General features: G+C 36.8%; 1 protein-coding gene across 1 annotated transcript; it reads right to left on the reverse strand.

The window, feature by feature from the left end:
- Nucleotides 1-238: 238 nt before the first annotated feature.
- Nucleotides 239-22007, reverse strand: Pp4-19C (protein phosphatase 19C). Its single transcript, XM_069842880.1, has 7 exons — nt 21872-22007; nt 21558-21726; nt 20530-20682; nt 12519-12692; nt 3705-3831; nt 3359-3548; nt 239-1199 (listed from the first exon to the last, which is right to left on the reverse strand). Exons 2-7 carry the CDS (start codon nt 21705-21707, stop codon nt 1070-1072), a joined length of 924 nt encoding a protein of 307 aa, XP_069698981.1. The 5' UTR covers nt 21708-21726; nt 21872-22007; the 3' UTR covers nt 239-1069.
- Nucleotides 22008-23292: the final 1285 nt, after the last annotated feature.

Genomic DNA, 23292 nt, shown 5'->3' on the forward strand with positions numbered 1-23292 from the left:
CAGAGAGTTGGATGCAAGAGATGGAGACAATGGGCTCAAGATAGTGGTTTCTACTGATTAAGGAAGCCCAGGCCCTTCATGGGCTGTAGTGCTAATGATGAATGAATGTTACAAGCTACACATCAAGAACCTTGCATTACCATTGTCTGCACAATTTTACGGTACCATTTCACTGTATATAATGCAAAATAGGGACAGGTAAATCACGTTTCAAAAACAGAAATTATTAAAATTAAAATATGTTTATAAAAAGCATTGTATTGTATTTGTTATGTACATAACCTCATAGACAATATGAAAAAGTAAACTTTATCAGTAATTAAAATTATGTTTACAGCATTAATGGAAAAGAATTGCTGAAAAATACCGTTTATTCGCATGTGTTAAACCACAGTACAATGATAAAAACATTATTCAGAGAAATCTGGAAATTGGTAACACACAAAATTAACTGCAATACAATTCTCCTTGGTACTGAAATGGAACTGAAAATTTGACAATTAAATTGATATAATAATTAAAAAAACCATTCAATTCATGAAGGCCTTAAAATTGCCTTATGAGTAATGTAAAACTCGAATGTTTGTTCCTGTATAGCATAAAACATGTGGTGACACGATGAAAAATACAACTATACGAAAGTCTTGCACAATGTATGAAAGTGAGATATTTTCCGTTTTACTTAAATTTCATATTCTACTTTCTACTCAATATATATATACATTCACTCATGGTTACTTGCAATTTATTACATGGAGGATATGGACTAAATGACTTTGCAAGTGTAACAGTCTTTTCATTCGCAACACAACACTATATTCACATAAATGGAAATGAAATATGAGTAACTAGGATGAACCGATGAATTTTATGAAGACCAGGAGTGAGAATGAACGATTCCCATCTCTAAACATGTCAGTGATCTTACACGCAACTAAAAAGTCTCTTGATTTCACCACATTTTACAGTGCCAATAGCAGAAACATGAATGAACAATGATTGCCAATTTTTTCATGTAAAATTTACAATTTCTCCTGAAAATGATATTGGCACTTTCCTGTTGAGATCCTCAAAGAAAATAATCTGCCTGTGGTTTTTTGGAAGGAATACCCCTGCTTTCTTGTGGTGCTGCTTCGAATATGGTGAAGTCTCTCTGCAGATGTTCGTTTAGTTCCAATATAGCTGCTACATTGCCACATCTAAGGAAAAAAAAAAAAAAAACAAGAAGAAAACTTACTATCCGTATTTAACCTTCAAAAGTTGTACTTACTTGAATTTCCTTACAATTTCAGTTTCATACTATGAAAGTGTGCGTATTTTGAATTCCTGAGAATGTTATCACAGTCTAGTATATTATACAGTCACGAAGCTTGGGATAATTTTTTGCATTTCTTGCGATAGTTGCTAGGCGCTTGGACTGCTGTGAGTACTAGGAACAATAGACTGTGCCACTGCCATCATGATCTAATACAGGCCGTAAGGCAGACCATGTGACTCGCTTAACCCGATCACGAAGGGAGGAGCTTCAACCATATAAATTAGTTAGAATGTATAAACAGTAACATATATTTCTCTAAAATGTAGTGTAATTGCATTAATAAAATTTAAAACAATGATTACGAGACACTTCAGACATAATTCCTTGCGAGATAAGGTGTAATATTATTTTTGGTGTGAAAATTACGTTCGTATGTGTAATACCTGCCTTTATTTCGATTAAATATTGCTTAATTCTTGTACATTCATTCATGCACAATTCAATAATTTTCAGCTGCACCGCACAGATATAGATATGTTGAAATTATAGGTTATGTTTACTGTACCAATTGCCCCTTTCTGTCTAATTTTATTCGTCTTCAATGCGCTGCCATTACATATGTTACGTCATATGGAAATTATAGGTTATGTTTACTATATTTAACATATTATTTTTTATTAAACCTCAAAATAGCTTCCATTCTAAACTTAAAATGTTGATGCGAACAGATTATGTTAACACGTAAAATTCTCTTCACATTAAAATAACACAGTTTTGTAATTATTTCTGCAACATAAGCTATTATGCAACAAGAAGTAAACGGAACTTACGGACACATTACACTAAATAAAACTTAGCAATGATACGCAATAAAATTATAATATAATAATTCACTGAGCTGCATACACTGAAACAGAAAACCTGAACATACATTACGGCCTGGTCTAGATCGAAAAGGCATTGACTGTGCCGTATTTCACACTGTTGTGTAAACTGTGTAATAACTGTAATTGACTAAAATACAATAATTTGAATAATAATATGGAAAAAGAAGACATTTGAAGTACCGTAAATTGTAAGAAAAAGAGGTCAGAGTTATCCTTCTTCCGAAAGATCCAGGAAGGTGAGTTTATAAAATATAATATATACTTTATGAAAATAATATATAAACCTTATGTAGTTCATATTTCAATAGTGGAAGGAAGGTGTTAATGTTTTGAAAAGAACACAATATCGAAAGTACAATACATTTTATCGCCTGCTAGGTAAAGGGTCTGTGATGAGGCGATAGTAGCGATCCTGGTGGTTAGCAACTATCTACGTTTGCATATTTGGTAAATATTGAGCTTCGTGACTATATAGTAGACTGTGATGTTACCTTAACTGATATGATTATACTTGTCATAGATGCACTGGTACCATTACTCTTAAATAGTGTAATTATAATAAATGTTATTTTATTTCATTGGCTTAGAGGTAAACCTCCTAACTACCAAACACGAAATTTTACAAGGGAAGCAAAAAACTGAGTTTAAATTAACTCTGAAACTTTAGAACCAACTCCAAAGTACAGGTACAAATACCACCCAATTCTCTTTTCAACAGTATCAACACTTTATCTGGAGAAAACTTTTAATGAGAGCAAGGACTATCTTAACTCTCAAACAGAGGAACAAAAAAAAATAAAACAAATATATCTATATATTTTTCTTGGGAATCAGGATTTATGTACTTTTATTATTACTTTAATGCTGGGTTGCAAGAAAACAGACCTGTAAATAATGTATTCCTCTATTAGTTAACAGACCCTTAAAGTTAGCGGATTGTCGGGTTGCAGAACAGGAATTTAACGGGCCACTAGTTATCGGATCGTTAACCAAGCATCTTTGGATTTCACAAGTGACGCAATAGGATGTGAATGAATAAAAAGTGAACATTGGCTGCTAGACTGATGTGAGGCATTGCTTTTATTGTTGTCAAAATTTGCAATAAATATAGACTAATACGAACCAGAAAGAAGTCAGGAATAGAAGTTTCAGTGAGAAAGATAGTCTATTCAATAATTATAATATAAGGAAACTTGCGATAGAAAATAATTACCTGTAACAATAATTTGGAGCAGACCAAACTGTTAATACAGTCTCATTAAAATGCCATTTATAACCTTCCATTACAAGCTGGTGGGCTCTGCAAATCATGTCTATATCATTGGCTGCATTGAATTGTGCTACAACGTCTGAACCAAACAAATATCCGGCACCACGAGGACTTACACCCCAACCTTGAGTATCTGCAAAAAAAAAAAAGTATTATAAATAAAACAATGCTGCAATCTTTATGTAGTGCCCTAATACAGCTTACAGTTTCAGCTGACATATCAAGATTCTGCTGAGAGTTACAGATCTTATTATTTTATAACTTCATGATAAAAATATTAATAAATTACCTTCAGGATCCGACCAAAGCAAGTCACACATTGGACCATCATGAGGAACTTCTTGTTTTCTATCTATTGTGCGAATCTGGTCAAGTGTTTGGATTGAAGGAGACAAGCCACCATGCACACAGAAAATCTGCAAATAAACAATACTCATTCTTATCTAATATACAGGGTGATCCGTTTGGGAAGATATCAAATAAAAACGTGATAAAATGAGAACTGTTCCTATTTACTGTTAAATAGTTTGTACATGCATTCTAGAAGAATGGGAGTTTTGTTGAAATTAGACCTCAATGTGCCCACCATTGCGAACAAGACACAGTTCATATTTGAGACTAAGGGCTGGTTCACAATAAACCGGAAATGAGAATCGGAAAGGAAAACGGTAAAATTGTTAAAATGTGTACATTTAAATGTGAGCATTCACAATTAACAAAAAGCTTGCCGGAGCCCGGGATAGGGAGTGGAGAGTTGGCCAAGTTTCAACTTTGGTGTTCACGTTTCCGATCACAGCCCACTAGATTCATTGTATTGCCATCTAAAAGCTATTTTGTCGTCGTATATTTTGTAGCGAGAAGACCGTGACATGACCTATGCATTATTTTGTTCTGTGCTGTGCATCATGGAGCAAGTTTTATTTGATGAGATTCTAATATTGAGTGCTGAGAAAAATCCTCACGTTTACAATAAGCGTATAAAGATGAGAAAATGAAGGAGAATACGTGGCTTTCAATAGCTGCATTGGTTGTATTAACACTACATATTCATGCTTAAATTCAATAACTACTGTTGTGTTCATTTTTGTTCTATTACAAATGTTTCTTCTCTAATTATTTTGTGCGAGATCGTGCGTATTTGCTTGTTTTCCGCACAGAACCAGTATGCGATAAGTGTGAAATACCACATTCAGTATTCCCAACATAACACACATAACAATTTCCCTCTTCTTACAGCTTAAGCGCGACATTCATTTTACTGCTTTAGGCTTTTAACATATTATTTTTAGAGACGTTTAACATAGTAATAATTATAAATTGGAAACTTACCACTACAATTTCACCTAAATTGCAATGTTAATCATTGTTTTTAAATATTTGCAAAAATTAAGTAAAGTCTACTACTCCACGAAACTTATTGCATTCCTGATACAAGTAACATTAACGAAGCCGTGAAAAAATCAACAAGATTCCAGATGCCGATGTTATTACTGCAATATGTTATATAAATAATATTGTTAAAATATTAAAATGAAAAATAAATCATTACATAACCTTACCGTTTGTTTTAAGTTCGCATTTATAGACTGGGGGAAAAAAAAGACAGATGTATATCACGGCCTGCTGGAGTATAGTAAACACAGAAAACATTTTATAGCAACAATGTTGAAGAAAGATATTTTGGTTTTCCGAAGTTGCCGTCATTAAACAGAAACCAACATGGAGATTTCACTGCAACTAATTAGGAATTCGTCTTTCAGGTATGTAATAAACGATCTTCGCACAAAATAATGTATGATACACGAGCGGTATGTTTGCTTTCATGTTCTCGGAAATTAAAAAAGCTCAACTACGTTTCGCTTTTTCAACTTTTCCTCGACCATGAAAACGTCAACATACCGCTCTTGTAACGTATATTACTATTATGTTATGGTAGACTTAAAATAGGTTGTGATAATAAAGATGCATGGGCATATTTATAGTACCATACTTAATTAAATGTTTCAGTTGAAATTTCGAAGTTGGTTAACCTGTGTTTATGTTGGCTGCCTTGTACTCATGAGAGAACGCCATTGGTCAATTATACACAAATAACATCAGAATGCATAATATCGACTTTACATATCGTTACTGACATGCATATCGATATGCATAGTTGTCTACATTCTCGGTTTATTGTGAATAAAAAATTTTCATATTCACGTCCCCTGCTTCTCGTTTTCATTCTGGTTCTCGTTCCCGATTTATTGTGAACCAGCCTTAATTCCTTCCATGTGTAGTCTAACATCTCAGGCCTAACTTTCTCAAAACTGAGAAAATCTTTGTTCTGATTGTAAAGTAAATCAGATAAAAATAACAGACTGGCTAGTAAAGTACAAGAGTAGAAGACATAAGAGAATTTAAAATAGTGCAACTCTAGATAAGAAACCATTGGAAGATAATCACCATATTCAGCCTGGCCATTAGTCAAGGCACGTATCCTTTTCACTGTGTAAGAGACATGATACAATTACAACTACATACTGTATTATTATTACAATGCAAGACCCTGAACAAGGAAAGAAAGGACTTGACTAGTCTATATTGAAAACTTGGAAGGCAAATGATTTAGCTATTAATTTCGTTGAATAAAGAAGACAATATGAGAAGTATTCTAAATGGAACAATGAATAAAATGTTAACTTTATTTATACTATATAAACCAAAGGTATTGGAAATTTATCCTTTGAAGTATCCCCGTAACATGCCATGAAGGCACTTGGAGGGCATGGAGGTAGAGCCCCATGCTTTCCATGACCTCGGCACTAGAATGAGGTGGTGTGGTCGGCACCACGCTCTGACCGCCTTTTACCCCTGGGAAAGACCCGATACTCAATTTTATAGGAGGCTGAGTGAACCTCGGGGCCGTTCTGAAAGTTTGGCAACGAGAAAAAATCCTGTCACCACCAGGGATCGAACCCCGGACCTTCCAGTCCGTAGCCAGCTGCTGTACCAACTGAGCTACCCCATTTATCCTTTGAAGAGGTGGAAAAATTCAAATACCTGGGAGCAACAGTAACAAATATAAATGATACTCGAGAGGAAATTAAACACAGAATAAATATGGGAAATGCCTGTTATTATTCGGTTGACAAGCTTTTATCATCCAGTCTGCTGTCAAAAAATCTGAAAGTTAGAATTTATAAAATAGTTAAATTACCGGTTTTATTTGTGGTTGTGAAACTTGGACTCTCACTCTCAGAGAGGAACATAGGTTAAGGGTGTTTGAGAATAAGGTGCTTAGGAAAATATTTGGGGCTAAGAGGGATGAAGTTATAGGAGAATGGAGAAAGTTACACAACGCAGAACTGCACGCATTGTATTCTTCACTTAACATAATTAGGAACATTAAATCCAGACGTTTGAGATGGGCAGGGCATGTAGCACGTATGGACGAATCCAGAAATGCATATAGAGTGTTAGTTGAGAGTCCGGAGGGAAAAAGACCTTTGGGGAGGCTGAGACGTAGATGGGAAGAAAATATTAAAATGGATTTGAGGGAGGTGGGATATGATGATAGAGACTGGATTAATCTTGCTCAGGATAGGGGCCAATGGTGGGCTTATGTGAGGGTGGAAATGAACCTCTGGGTTCCTTAAAAGCCAGTAAGTAAGTGAGGAAGTAAGTAAACCAAAGGTACCGTCTTCTTCGAAATAATGAGGGGAAAGGAGGCAGGACTCTGCACAAAAATCCGAGAAAAGTTTAACTGCCGTTCCTCAAAAGTTTCCTTACATATTTTACAGAAAATAAGTATGTTTTCTTATATAATATCCATAGAAATGCTCCACTTCGACAAAATGAGAATATTGTCCAGTTATATTGGAAGGCCAGGAGACTAATGGATTAATTTCACAGTATGGCGTTGAAAATAACAGCAGGAACTCATAGAAACTGGTTCAATCAAGATGGTTGAAAACTACAGCTCTTCTGCACTACCGTTCCCCTTTCACTGCTTTGGTTACCCTTCATTGATCCTTGCAGAAATGATAAACAGCTATTAGTGTCACTGCCACTACTACAACAACCCAATTTACAATTCTCTTCCTGTTCACTGCAGTTTTATTTTCGACGGTTTTCTTTATTAAAGGTTGGTTCACAATAAACCGGGAGCAGAAATGACAACAAGAATGAGAACGGAAATAATGTTAAAATAAATGTACAGTATTTAACAATATTTCCGTTCTCGTTTCTGTTCCCGGTTTATTGTGAACCAACCTTAAGAAAGTAAAACTGCTTATAACACTATCCCGTTTATTTCACTCTTTTTATATAGTCCCTGGACGTTTCATATATAATCCTGCATAATTTTGCCCTCTTGTAATGCTACCAAATTCTGCTTGTAGCACTTTTTTCGGATCAGAAATGAGTAAAACATTCCATATAAATTGCGACTTATAATGTTTTAAAAGCATGGTGAAGAAATTTTTTTTTTATCCAATGCCACCAGGTTGTTTTTTCGACATTTCTGGTCTTCTCTCCTGGCCGTGGCTTAGTTGTAACTCACTTCTGAGGTTGGGGCGCCTGGAAGGCGGAGTTACATTACCCCGATGATGTGATAGGATGATTATGATAATGTGGTGCCAGGAGAGGTCTTAAATCTAAACTTAACCTAAAATATGTTGCTGTGACTGTACAGAGTGAAGAGAGAAATTTCAACCTCTACCTGAAGAAACCATCTGGTCAGCACTGTCCAAATATGTATTTACTGGTACTTTCCTTTGTATGAAAGGATCTTAACACTTAAATATCTCCCTGTCAATACAGTATATTCCTATCTTTTCTGTAAAATTTCGCCATTCTTTGAATTCTGTGGAGTGTGCAGTAAATTTGATAGTGCATGTTTCCTATGAAGTGGTGTCTAAATTGTATTCTCCATTTCATAAATAACTTCCCATCTATAGCACTGTCCTGCTTATTACACTTTAGGGCCATAGTCCCTCGACGAGCATATTCACGGGGTTACATTGTAGTTACATCGCAATCACTGATCACTTAACAAGCAAACACCAGCAACAATGATTATTACAAGGAACAATCACTAAAACTGAATGTTGATAAAATTATGACAGTTATTATTCAATTGCAATAGCCGATGGATTTGAACTCAAATGAACAAATGTGGATCATAAAGGTACGGTCACACGTCGCTACTTTTGCAGTGCTGCAGTACAAAAAACTGAGCAACTCTTGTACTGCGACGTGTGAACCTGCTGCTCGCTATTTTTCCATGCTGCGCGCAACTTAAAAGTAGCGACGTGTGAACAGGGTTCTCAGGGTTGCAGCCGCAGCATTTTTGATATCGGTTTTGTTGAAACTTTTGCTGCGGTTGCAACCAGTGTTACCACCCAAATGTGTCAATGATACTTTTATTGTTTGGATATATTTTAATGTTAAATGTGATGAAAATAAATTATTTGTAACAGTTATTAAATTCACAACACAGTCTGAGCATAATTGGTGACGATATAATTCATTTTTTTAATTTTCCGTAGCGTAGTTCCAAACAGGAGGGTTGCCAACATTGATTACGTGAATATACTGTTGGTTATCATTTAAGTATATAGGCGTTTTTAAAAGCTTTATAGTAAAAATAATGCCAATTTCTGAATACTAGATACGACACAAAAGCAAATAATAGATAAGGAAGCTTTCGCATGAGTTTCTTAATAATGCGAACATAACCACAAAATGTATATTGCGAAGTCAACACGGAGATGGGAACCTGCAGCATGACTGCGGCTGCAAAAGTAGCGCCTTGTGTGTGAACAGACTCGCAACCTCCAGTTGCAACTTTTGCAGCACTCTGGTTGCACAGCACGAAAAGTAGCGTGCAGCGCCCTACTTTTGGCTTACGTGTGAACACGACACGCAACTTTTGCAGCTGCAGTACAAAAGTAGCGCTGCAAAAGTAGCGACGTGTGACCGTACCTTAACAAAGAAGTGGAGTCACCATTGCATCATGCGCATTTGAAATGCAGGAAGAGAAAAAGGGAGGGGGCATTGAGAGTTGCGTCACTAACATGGTCACTGTGGCAATTGACGACCATCTATGGATTTGAAATAACCATTTTTGCTATGTCCTACTTCATCTTTCACCAAAAATTAATTATTATTTTAACATTAGAAGTGTTCCTTGAAATGATTTTATTAGGAGGGGGAACTTTCTTAGCTTTATGAGTTGAGGGCGCAGAAAGTGCCTTGCACCCGGAACGTTAGTGCCTATGATGTAAACCAGCATTTCTCAAACTTTTTTGAAGTGGGGACCACTTTTTTAAATCAGAACACTTCCGTGGACCACTTTACTCTTGTTCCCTTCGAAAGCAAATTTATCATTTTTGTAGCATATTTTAATATCAGTATACTTATACTTTAAAATAGAATTAATTAATCATAATACTTTTCTATTTATATTTTTTGTAGCCAATCAGAAGTAACTTATAACAAATTCTGTGCATTGTTGATTCATCGCTTGCCTGTTAGCAGTTAGTTGTTTGAAATCCTTCTTATGTGGTACATGCTAGTAGTTGTCCATGTCTCTGTTAAATAGTGCCCATTATAAATAATGGAAAACTGGCTTCGATCCGGATCTTTGAAAAGAAAGGAACTTGATGATATGCTTCATTTAGGCAGCGCTAATAGTTCAGAAACTGCTTGTGAAAAAATATATTATTTATAGTGCCATTAAAGAAATACCTAGTCCTAGTGGTAGCTATTCAAAGTAAAAATACTTTCGTAAATATGACAAGAGTTATTTGGAACTTGGATTTACTTGGTATAGCAATGAGAGTGAACCAAAACCTCAATGCGTTGTTTGTTATGAAGTGCTTTCAAACGAGTGTATGAAACCCATGAAATTGAAATGGCACTTAGAGATGAAACACACAAGTGTAAAAAGGAAACCTGTCGGATTTTAAAATAGGCAGATTCTAAAATTTCTTCGTCATATTATTGGTGTACGATGTAGAGTACGTGCCCATTTCAATATTCAGATTGGGTGTCAGCAAAACTATTAAGAAAGTTATAAATACATGAAAAGGTTCGGTACTTTGGTCCTCTGTTATGAATTTGGGTAGTCCCTGGCTGGGTTAGAGGCTCGGTGCCAGATATACAGGGAAAAGATGGCGAGAAACGCCACGTTCATATGCTTTAAATCCCTCTTTTGTTGTTGAGAGTAGAGTGGGAAGTGGGTAGACGGGTAGGGTAAGAAATTTCATAAAATATTAGTACTGGGAGAAAAAGTGAAAGGCTATTGCTATGTTCATTTCCAAACTCTGAGATTTTCAGCTATAGTGTGATATGCAATTATTTGTTTGAATGTTAGTTTTTCTTCTGTCTTTTTTGAGGAACCACAAGAGCAGAACTTGAGGACCACAAGTGGTCCACGCATCATAGTTTGAGAAATGCTGATGTAAACTATGTGTGCCCACTATTGGCTAAAAAAAAACAATTTGTTAATGGAATGCTTATAAAACAATTATATTACCGGTTCTTCTGTATGGCTGTGAAACTTGGACTCTCATTGTGAGAGAGGAACATAGGTTAAGGGTGTTTGAGAATAAGGTGCTAAGGAAAATATTTGGGGCTAAGCGGGATGAAGTTACAGGAGAATGGAGAAAGTTACACAACACAGAACTGCACGCATTGTTTTCTTCACCTGACATAATTAGGAACATTAAATCCAGACGTTTGAGATGGGCAGGGCATGTAGCAAGTATGGGCGAATCCAGAAATGCATATAGTGTGTTAGTTGGGAGACCGGAGGGAAAAAGACCTTTAGGGAGGCCGAGACGTAGATGGGAAGATAATATTAAAATGGATTTGAGGGAGGTGGGGTATGATGATAGAGACTGGATTAATCTTGCACAGGATAAGGGCCGCTAGCGGGCTTATGTGAGGGCGGCAATGAACCTTCGGCTTCCTTAAAAGCCATTTGTAAGTAAGTAATGCTTATGTATTACGAACTTTAAAAGTCTGATTCATTATATTGTAAAAATAAATTAATCAAATCATTCAACGAAAACTTAAAATATACTGTCCAAACTTCACGAGAAGATCCCCGCAAGGCTCCCCTAGGTCGTTTCGGGGTGAGAGGAGAGACTAAGCCAGTAACTCAGCGTTCTTGAAGGAGCAGGTGGAGGGCAGTCGTGTCATTGGCCAGCTGGTACAAACAAGGCTCAGTCAACGGCCGGACGGTTCCATGTCAGGGATAGGTTATTATTTTTTTTTTATCAAATGCCACCAGGTTATCTTTTCGACATTTCTGGTCTTCTCTCCTGGCCGTGGCTTAGTTGTAACCCACTTCTGAGGTTGGGGCGCCTGGAAGGTAGAGTTACATTACCCCAATGATGTGATAGGATGACTATGATAATGTGGTGCCAGGAGAGGTCTTAACTCTAAACTTAACCTAAATTCCAGACCATGGACGAACACAGGAGTAATCCCCTGTAAAATAAATCTATAAAAATATAAACATTACCATTATGAACCGGCATATTGAAGATATACTGGCAAAGAATTAACAACTCTGAGAATTGTTCTTCAAATTTGATTTGTTGAAGTGAATAATACCATCATGGCATAATTTACTTTTCTATTGTTCAGGATTTGTGTCCATAATAATTTTTTTTTAAATGCTGTCTGTCCACTGGTAAATTTTGTGGCATTCATTGAAAAAAATATAAATATAGGACATTCAAAACGTACTGATAATGTCAATATAGGACACACTACAAGATCATTAAATAAAGGATATGTCCTACATTTAGATACAGGACGCCTGGCAATCCTATGGAAATGTTATTTCGTTGTAAAACTAGAGTCATTTTTCTTCTGTCAACTTAAAGAAAGGTAAATTATATTGTCTGATTTGTGTCAACCTAGAGCAATCTCTATCAATACAAGTGAATAAAGTAGTAACAGAGTACTCCGAACTCAGAAACTATCTACAAATCTGAGGTTATAAGAGTAGGGGAATAACTCGCATTCCTTGCTGGGATCTTCTCGTGAAATGCGGACTGTAGGCCTATCGGTATTGATATGTTACAGCTATGATGCAATTACATACCTTCCCATCAATTATAGCAGATAAACTAAGGTAGTCAAATATTTCTGTGCAATATCGCCAGACTGTGATGCTTCCATATTTCCTCAGGCATTCATCATAAAACCCGTACACCTGCGTGATTTGCCTGGACTCATGATTGCCACGGATGAGAGTAATACGGTCTGGATACCTCACCTATATGAAACAAAAACAACAATGCAAATCACACATATTATAAAGTTTCCGCCAGGCTTGGACGGTCTCACTACAATTCTCTGGACTTGTGCCTGATTCAAAACATAATAAATTATTTTAGAGAGAACAGCTAGCCTCTCGCAAGCATCTTATCACCATTACATCATCACTTTGCTGCACATTGGACAGTGCTGCTGTTATTATTATACAAGAGAGTGGTGACAATGTCCTGTTTTAAATTCCTACGCCATTCTTCTATTTGCCAATAAGACTGGAGTTGTAGTCCCCGCCCGGAGATCCGAATGGGGGACTTTTTTATCTCCGGAATTAAATTTTACTCCTCCATTCATTATTAAAACTGCAGTGCTAGTTTAGCACAAATGTAACCGTTTTAGATTGAGCAAATCGGAGCAGGTGCTCGAGCTACATGCCGTCTGTTCTCCTTTTACAAACCCTTGGATTTGGTACTAAAATTTTTGATGGAGAAGTCGAGGCAATATCTACGACACTTCAAAATCTTTTGTACAGAATAGCTAATTCCAGCAAACAGTAATTCTTTCTGACTCAAAAGCAGCCATTTTAGCTATAACATCCACTTTAACACCAAAAAGTTAACAAATTCTTGGGTGCTGGAAATGCCTATTTCACCTCAACAACCTAAAGAAAAAAATAGTTTTTCAATGGATACCAGCACATTGCGAATTGACTGGCAACGATGCTGCTGATTATCTTGCCAAAAAGGGCTGTGGTACTATTCAGAAACCTGCTACACAATTATCCTGTTACACAACAAAAAGAATGATTACTTCACAATACCACAAAATTATAATAAATCATCATCTCCAAATTTCCAAAAATAAAAGGTGGGAATGTCTCAACCCAAAAGTCCCTGGATACCCAAGGAAGAATGCAGTTGCAATTTGTAGACTGTTTACGGGCCACGACTGCTTGGCCAAGCATCTCCATAGGGTTGGGATATCTCCTTCGCCACTCTGCCCCTTATGTGATCTTCAAGAGGAAATGGGTCAAAATCATCTTCAACACTGCCCAGCCACTATCAACTTGGCATCCTTGAGTGAAAAATACTGGAGAGCGAGAGAATTAATGATTTCGTTATCAGAAATTCAGCATTAGCAAACAACAACAACAACAACAAATTCCTAAGCCACTAATACAGGACCACCTACATAAATATAAGCATTTGCGGTAAGATAAGCTGATCTCTCTACTCGGGCTTAGGCCATCCAAGTTGAGCGAGATTACCTTTCCAATATGTTTTTATTCAGTGGTGTCATTCTAACTTTCAACAACCAGTTCTCTCCACTAATTACTGCAAAGTTCATAATTTTAATATCAAATAATATTACTGTAAGGGTAATAAAAGAAAATTGTAATGTAATTGCATGTTAGAGGAATAAAAAAACTCGCGTCATGAAGAAGGGGTGTACAGAATATTTACAACACCAACTAGCTTTGAACATCTGACTACACCGACAAATTATTTGAAACATCCGGACATGCATCTTCATGTGCATGCATAGGCTACTCTGTACTTTTCGTCAAGTTTATTTTGCTTTTTTACTTTCCGAAACATCAACCACTGTATCATCTGCAAATCAAGATTTCAGGTATAACTCCCTGTAAAGTTGATTTGAATAATTTCGAGGGAAAAATTGTTCCGGAGCTGGGTATCGAACCCGGGACCTTTGGTTTAACGTACCAACGCTCTACCACTAAGCTACTCGGGAACTCTAACCGACACCGATCCAATTTTTCCTCTACATCCACAGACCTCAAAGTGGGCTGACAACCGTCAAGCAACCAACTTCGAGTGCACACTAACGAGTAGCTTAGTGGTAGAGCGTTGGTACGTTAAACCAAAGGTCCCGGGTTCGATACCCGGCTCCGGAACAATTTTTTCCCTCGAAATTATTCAAATCAACTTTACAGGGAGTTATACCTGAAATCTTGATTTGCATAATACACGTCACTGTTCGTTAACAGAAAACCACAATTTAAGTCACACGGAGTTAGTGTGCACTCGAAGTTGGTTGCTTGACGGTTGTCAGCCCACTTTGAGGTCTGTGGATATAGAGGGAAAAATTGGATCGGTGTCGGTTAGAGTTCCCGAGTAGCTTAGTGGTAGAGCATTGGTATGTTAAATCAAAGGTCCCGGGTTCGATATCCGGCTCCGGAACAATTTTTCCCTCGAAATTATTCACTGTATCATCTATTTTACTTTTCTTAGACGTATTGTTGCCACTACTACTTGATAGAACACTTTGATGCTTCATAGCTCTCAGTACTACACTGATTGTTCTCTGCAAATATTAAATAATGCATTCAAACATAAGCTATGTCTCGTGACGAGAATATTGTACGAAATGGAAATATAAAAATTGGAAATTTATCTTTTGAAGAGGTGGAGAAGTTCAAATATCCTGGAGCAACAGTAACAAATATAAATGATACTCGGGAGGAAATTAAACACAGAATAAATATGGGAAATGCCTGTTATTATTCAGTTGAGGAGCTTTTATCATCCATTCTGCTGTCAAAAAATCTGAAAGTTAGAATTTACAAAACAGTTATATTACCGGTTGTTCTGTATGGTTGTGAAACTTGGACTCTCACTTTGAGAGAGGAACATATACTGTTTTCGCTGTAAAAAAAATCCGAATGTAAACATAAGCACGTGGCTGTCATACCCGTGATTGGCTCCCAGTCAAAACACTCACATTATGCAGGAAAATATAGCTCGTATTTGGAAACCACAATCTTGTATTATTTGAAAATAAAAAATTGAATTCTAGTTGTTAAATACGATTAAATATTTAACTTCACTTATGTGTAAAACGCTATGTAAAAGAAGAGCTACTTTTATATGTTGTTATGTACTATGAACGCGGATGAATACCAACAGTAATACCGAGGTAGTCTGTTCTTGTAACAAGCTGGCGTCACTTGAGCTCGTACCGTAGTTCACGTAAGCACGTGGTACTGAAGTATGGCTTCTGTATCCTCAACTGTCCATTGTGAAGACATAAGACTTAAAAATAATTTAATTACTATAATTATAAAGTAAATGTTTCCTAAGCAAATGAATGCATAGTAGTGAGGTTAGGCCTACTTAACGAGTAACGGAAAATGTTTAACATGAAACAGAATGTACAACAGTAGGCGGGAACATGTACTGAGAATCTATGGCGCCAAACAGTGGCCAATGACGCCTCACCTCAGTCACGTGCTGTTGTTTACATTAGGATTTTTCTTACAGTGAAAAGATTATAGATTAAGGGTGTTTGATAAAAAGGTGCTTAGGAAAATATTTACGGCTAAGAAGGCTGAAGTTACAGGAGAATGGAGAAAGTTACACAACACAGAACTGAACGCATTGTATTCTTCACCTGACATAATTAGGAACATTAAATCCAGACGTTTGAGATGGGCAGGGCATGTAGCACGTATGGGCGAATCCAGAAATGCATATAGAGTGTTAGTTGGGAAGCCGGAGGGAAAAAGACCTTTAGGGAGGCTGAGACATAGATGGGAAGATAATATTAAAATGGATTTGAGGGAGGTGGGATATGATGACAGAGACTGGATTAATCTTGCTCAGAATAGGGGCCAATGGCGGACTTATGTGAGGGCAGCAATGAACCTCCGGGTTCCTTAAAAGTAAGTAAGTAAGTATTCAAACATAAGCAGAGCTGAAATGACAGCCTACCACAGGCTACAGACCCAATGACCAATAACATATTCAGTATTGTCAATTTTTTTTACTTGGTTATTTAACGACATTGTAACAACTACTGGATTACTTAGCGTGATGGACTTGGAGATAGAGAGATGGTATTTGGTGATATGAGGTCGAGCATTCGCCATATGACTGGGAAAACCTGGGAAAAACCCAACCAGGCGGGAATCAAGCCCCACACCCGAGTGCAACTCCAGATCAGCAGGCAAACGAAATACTACCTAAGCTACGCTGGTGGCTTATTGTCAATAGTCTTAATAAAAAATACTGTATCTAATTCAAACAGAAAAATAAATTTTTAGGACAATTATTAAAAGAAGAAAACGACATAACTAATTAATGTGCTTAGTGTAGGCCTATATAGTGTATTTTTTAGTTGAAAGTGTGTTCATTTTTTAAAATTATGCTTTTAAACACAATGTTTTACTGTTGAGTATGCAATATTAATATTGAAAGGGGAAGAGGTAGACGACTGCTGAAGTAAATTCTTTCTAGTGCAGAGGAATTGATGAGTGTGAGTAATAGTTTGTTACGACAATGTGAATTGTGACGGTTTCGTGTATAGTTCCTGCTCAGTCAGAAGAGCGTTTGCACGCTAAGCGAAGGGTCCCGGGATAATTACCCAGTCCCAGAACAATTTTTCCTTGAAATTATTCAAACCTGCTTTACAGGGAGCTACTAACTGAAAGCCAGATTTGCATAATGTGAATTATGTATTACATAATATGGGCAACATTTCCAGCAGCTACTATCAGAAGAGTGAGTGTTGAATGTTATTAATAGGAGTCTATAGCTAACACAGTAAGGTGAAGTGCAGTGAGTCCATGGAAGCATGTAGCAGTGGTAGTGGGAAGTCCTGCTGCTGGTCAGTCGACAGAAACACCATGAATGTTTGCTGGGACTCACTGTAGACATCACATTCTGTGAAACTTGAATTTCTAATAGTGTGCATACTTGCAACAGCTTTTTCATTTTGGAAACTGGAGTCTAAATGGTTGTCACATACAGTTTCTTTGCTAGTTCCAAGACAATCAATTTAAAATTCATTAACACAATTTGGTATCGGTATGTAATGGAATTCTTTTACTATCGGATATTGTTTAAATTTTGTAAAGTTTAACAAACGATGATGTTACAACATGGACGATGTAAAAACAATACAAGTAAATAAAACTACCAAAAACCAGTAATTACATACAATTTCACGATATCCCATTATAAAAAGAGTCCACCCACTCTTAACCCTTAAGCAGTCGCGCTTAACCACCCGCATCCAATTGAACCACTATTCTCTGGAGTATGTGAATTCTGATTTCAGAAATGTTTATGCTTATTGTTGCCTTACCAATTCCTATAAAGGTACTGAAAGTTTCAGAAGTACAGACTTACTGAATATGAAGTTACGATCTCCGTAATATTTGACTGGGGTGTTCATATGAGAGGGATCCAGGAAATAACGACCGTTTTGTTGTAATAATAAAAAAAAATATATTTATTTGAAAAAAAAACAAAGTCTGTTACATAACTGAAGCTTCCTTTACTTCTCTACATAATCACCACCTACATTTAAACATTTGTCGTATCTGTTCACTAGCTTTAGAATTCCCGTGTTATACTCCTCTGCCGCCAGTTCATTAAGCCAGGTGTTCACTGTCTTCTTCAACTCTTCATCACTTCCAAAACGCGTACCACCCAGAAAGTCTTTCAGCTTAGTGAAAAGGTGAAAATCGCTAGGAGCAAGGTCTGGACTATAGGGCGGATGATCAAAGATTTCCCAACCGAATTGATCCAGCAATTCTCGAGTTGAAGCAGCAGTGTGCGGGCGGGGGGGCCTTGTCGTGAAGAAGCACAACTCCTCTCGAAAGCATTCCTCGCCTCTTGTTTTGGATGGCTCGCCGTAGTTTTCGTAAAGTCTCACAATAACGATTTGCATTGATCGTAGTGCCTTTTGGCATGAAATCCAGCAAAAGAACACCTTTGCGATCCCAAAACAGTAGCCATGACTTTTTGTGTTGAGAGAGTCTGTTTGAATTTTCTCGGTTTCTTGGGTGATGAGGGATGATGCCACTGACGTGATTGGCGCTTGGTCTCTGGGGTGTTGTGAGACACCCAGGTCTCATCACCAGTCACAATTTGATCAAGAAAGGCGTCTCCATCTGTGTGATATCGCATCAAGAATGTCAATGCTGAGGCCATTCTCTGAGTTTTGTGTTGGTCACTCAGTTGCCGTGGAACCCATCGTGCACAGATTTTGTGGTAGCCAAGATGTTGCGACACAATTTCACCAAGCAAAGAACAAGACATGTCAGGAAAGGCAATATGCAATTCGTCGAGTGATGTGCGCCTGTCTTGCAAGATTCTGTCGTTCACTTTAGTCTTCAGGTCTTCTGTGATGAGTGATGGGCGTCCGGGTCGAGTTTCATCATGGACATTTGTTCGCCCATTGTTGAACATTTCGCACCATTTTCTCACATTTCTTTCATTCATTACAGTATCACCATACACTTCTTTCAATTGCCGGTAAATTTCTGCAGGTTTCAAATGTCGGGCATTCAAAAATCGAATCACACTCCTCACCATACAGTCGGCGGGATTATCAATCACGTCGTTCATTTTGAAGTAACACAAAATGCACAATGGCGACTTGTTGCAACCAGTACTCACAACATTATGAGAACACATGTTAAGGAAGCCAATTGACCTTCAAACAAGGAAGGGGAGTCAGCTGCGCGGCGGATATGCGCGAACGGTCGTTATTTCCTGGATCCCCCTCGTAACACCCTGCGCGACGACTAATGGGTTAATGACAATAGCATAACACAATTCTCGATACCCCTTTTTAAAACAGATTCTTTTACTATAGGATGTCACTTAATTTTTGTATTGCTCTTATTGTCAATGGAATATCAACAAAATTTTATGATATGCCATTTTCAAAAAAGAACCCATCCTCTCTTATCTGAAATTGAATATCACCAACACAATTCATCTCTACCAAAATATAAATATACTAAGCACTAACCTAACCTAACCTTTCACTGACCTCACAATTTATAAAAACTCGCTATCTATTTACCTATATATCCAATGTTCACTCCTTTGCTTAAGTTCACTTGGATCAGAAACGGAATTCATACAGACTATATGAAGGGTACACGGGAAAAACGATCAAGGTCCATCAAAAATCGAAATTGAGTTAATAATGCTATCTTATAGTGGAAAGGAAGTACTATCATGTGGTCTAGCTAGTAATAAGAAATCATCGTTCTTGACATTCCACTACGTCAATTTCTATTAAATACACACATAACAAAGTATTAAGTGCTTAAACTTTAAAATTCGTTTTTCTCGAAACTTTCTACAGTACAATGGACCTTGATCGTTATTCCCGTGTACCCTTCATATGTGTGTATCTAATGCCTACTCACTTCACTATGCGTGATTCGGGGGTTCCGCATACTGTGGATAGATGGCAGGATTGTGACCCATTTTCAAACTGCACACCACTTCGGCGGGCCACATTATGCATGATGTGTATCAGTGAAGAGTTATGTCGTGTACTAGGGTGAGTGTATGTTAAGTGTTCATGTAAGTGTAGTGTAGGGAATGAGTGAAGAAGATGATGATGATGATGATGGTGAGGAAGGGAAATCTGGTGCCGGCACATAGCCTACTCCTGTCGAATAGCACCAAGAAGCCCGCCAGGCTTAATGTCCCCATCTCACGGATGAATCACTATTAACAGTGACATATGCCTTCCCTTCATATGCACTGACGAGAGATTTTGGATTTAACCCAGGCATATTGGTGCACAATTTAGTGATTAGAAGCTGTGCACCGCCATCTCTGCTAGTCCCGAGGTAGAAATTTTTAAAAGAAAATTTTTGACCTTGCCAGGAACCAAACCCAGGCCAGCTAGTTTGGAAGCAGACACGCTACCACAGAGTTAACTCGGCGGACTGTGAAAATTATGTAATTTTATCTACTTTTATAAGTGTCGGCTATAGCATATGTAGAAATATACGTAAATTAGTGGAAAAAGAAATTGTTTCGGAGTCCTGAAGAAGGAAATGAACTTACCTTGAGCGCTAGTAGGAGGAGGAAAGTTTCAACACTATAGAATCCCCGATCCACAAAGTCTCCCATAAACAGGTAATTTGTTTCTGGAACATCACCTCCAACTTTGAACAATTCTTTCAAGTCATAAAACTGACCGTGAATATCTCCACACACCTAAGTTAAACAAAACAAGATTAAGCATAACAAAACAACATTTTGAAAAACATAAGTCTACCTGATAAAGTTTAAATAGCCTATGTAGGCCTATGCGTGTGAAACATAATAATAAATGAATACAAAAGCACTGGAGAGGGAATACAAATTTCAGCAGTGAAGAGAGGACAAAGAAAAAACTATTACAAATATAGGCCTAACACAAGGTAGTGTATTTTTCCACAGTAGGCCTATGATCAGTAACAACACGGATTGCTGAGTTTATTATCATACATTCGGTAATTCGGTAGAAAACGTTAGTAAGTATGACGGACATCAATGATATCATCGAGGATAAGTAACAGGTTAGGTTTGATTTGTTGAGTTTTTTGGTATATCGTGCATATGTCTCTTGGTAGGCATAACGAAAATCTGAACAAACCAAATCTAACCTGTCACTGATCCTCCATGATGTCCGTCAAACTGACCAACATTTTCTACCGAATTACCAATTTTTCCCTTAACTTTAAAATTCAGTTAACTATACAACACATCCCAAATTTACAAAATGTAGACATGGCTTAAAACTGAAGCCAGACTAACATACCAATATTATTTCAAAGAAATACAGCTATTTCCACTTTCAACTCTACCACACACACCACAATCTCACAAAACAATCTGTATGTATATGATAGCTTGTCAACAAAGATAAAGTGTCAACACAGTAAACATAAGAAGGTAGGCCTATTATCTTGAAGTCCAAGTATGTCGATTAATTTATTTCTACATATTTAGATTCAACCTAATAATTCTGATAATCTCAATTCATTAAACGCCGTAAATTGTGAAAATTACTGTTTCCTGGAGGAGTATTTACATGTATATATACGTACTGTAACCGGGGAGTCGACTCGTTGAACATTACTCTCTTCTACCAATATTTCTCTTGCTTTGGCACATAATGCTTTGACTTCCGATTCTTTGATAATTTCACATTTCTTGAGTTGTTCGATTTGGCGATCGAGATCACTTGATTCCGACATTTTAATAAATTGATGAAACCTGAAAACGTAACATCTATTGTGTTATTTAAATGCCATGAATCACACATTGCATTGAACAAGAAATCTCTATACACTAAATAACTTATTTATTATTTTTTAAACACAACTATTAACACGTTATGAATTATTAAAGCATTATTTACCTTCTAATTCAGATTTAATTCCTAGTGAAATTAATTCCTTTTACTAACTTATCGTAATAAAACCCTGGTCCACCATTAGTTTCCCAAGATTCTCGGTCCTTTCGTTCTTTTCTATTATTGGTCACTTCAAGTGAGCGCTTCTAGTTATTCCACCAATGGCGAAGCAGAAATATTCCAAAGCCTTCTATATAATATTGTGTTGGATGTTGGATTAGCAATGAATTGAATAACCCTGAAATGCTTTGAAAGAGATGTATTACATCATAATTATGCGTAAGGAAATCAAATTACTTCATATGAAAATATGTCTTTTATTTTTGTTTTGGCTTGAACAATACTGAAAATTAACGTCATTAGATTCAATCACGCATTTAGATCTGAAAAGAAGCGATGGTTCGATCGATTGGGCCTTGGCAAAGCATCATGGGAAAGCATCACAGCGGCAGCAACTAGCGGAGATCTGTCAGAGCTATTAGTTTTGGTATTTTTAGGACGATGTGTTGATATTTTTAAAAAATTGTGGTGTTCAGTGGGTTTGTAGTTATTGTGTGTGAATATCAGCGTTTAGATTACATCAGCAATGGGAAATATATACACCGTGGGACCAAATGAGGCGCTCATAGTGTCAGGTAGGCGTAACTTCACGTTGTAACCCAGACACCTGAGTTGACAGAATGTTTACAAATTTACAGTGTATAAATAACCTGGTATTTGCTCCGACGTAAAATAAAGCTTTACAAAATTCGAGATAAACTAAGTAATTCTTTCACAAGTTGCTGAAATATGTCAGTTGATAAACAGTTTTGTACATTATATTGTAGAACAAAATATTTGTAATTGTGCTGTTTGGCAGTAAATTACCAGAACAGCCAAAACATAATATGTTTATTTCATATTATGTGATTTTTTTCTCAGCTTTAAGAATAGCATATATAAAATTAAAACTGAATTTTGACAGGCTATGGTCATGGAAACCACATGGTCTTAATAGCACTTGAATTGTAAATGGCGTTAAGAATTTCGAGGAAGAATGTGGTTAATGTGGTTAGACTATAACAGTTTTTGCCTTGTTATTTCCCGGTATATTTCGTAAACGCTATCGTCTTTACTATCAGATGGATGTGTGTTTAAAATTAATTAGTTTTGTGTTAAATTGTTAGTAACAGCGCAGAGAATTCAGCTACTCCCAAGCTGGTCTAAGGTCACATGTCGCACTCATCTTATGATATGGTTTGTACCATGTTTAATAAGTCTTCGCCCATAATCAACAATTCTAGATATTAATAACAGGGGATATGCTTAAAATAACTAAACCATAACAACTTTCGATTTCAGCTTCAAGAAGTGTAATTAAAACATGCGTATTGTAATTGAATGTGGATGTAATATTTTATTGTAATATGACATTGCCACTTCTAGAT

This window comes from Periplaneta americana, chromosome 13 (assembly GCF_040183065.1).
Source record: "Periplaneta americana isolate PAMFEO1 chromosome 13, P.americana_PAMFEO1_priV1, whole genome shotgun sequence".
In the NCBI taxonomy this organism is placed as follows: domain Eukaryota; kingdom Metazoa; phylum Arthropoda; class Insecta; order Blattodea; family Blattidae; genus Periplaneta; species Periplaneta americana.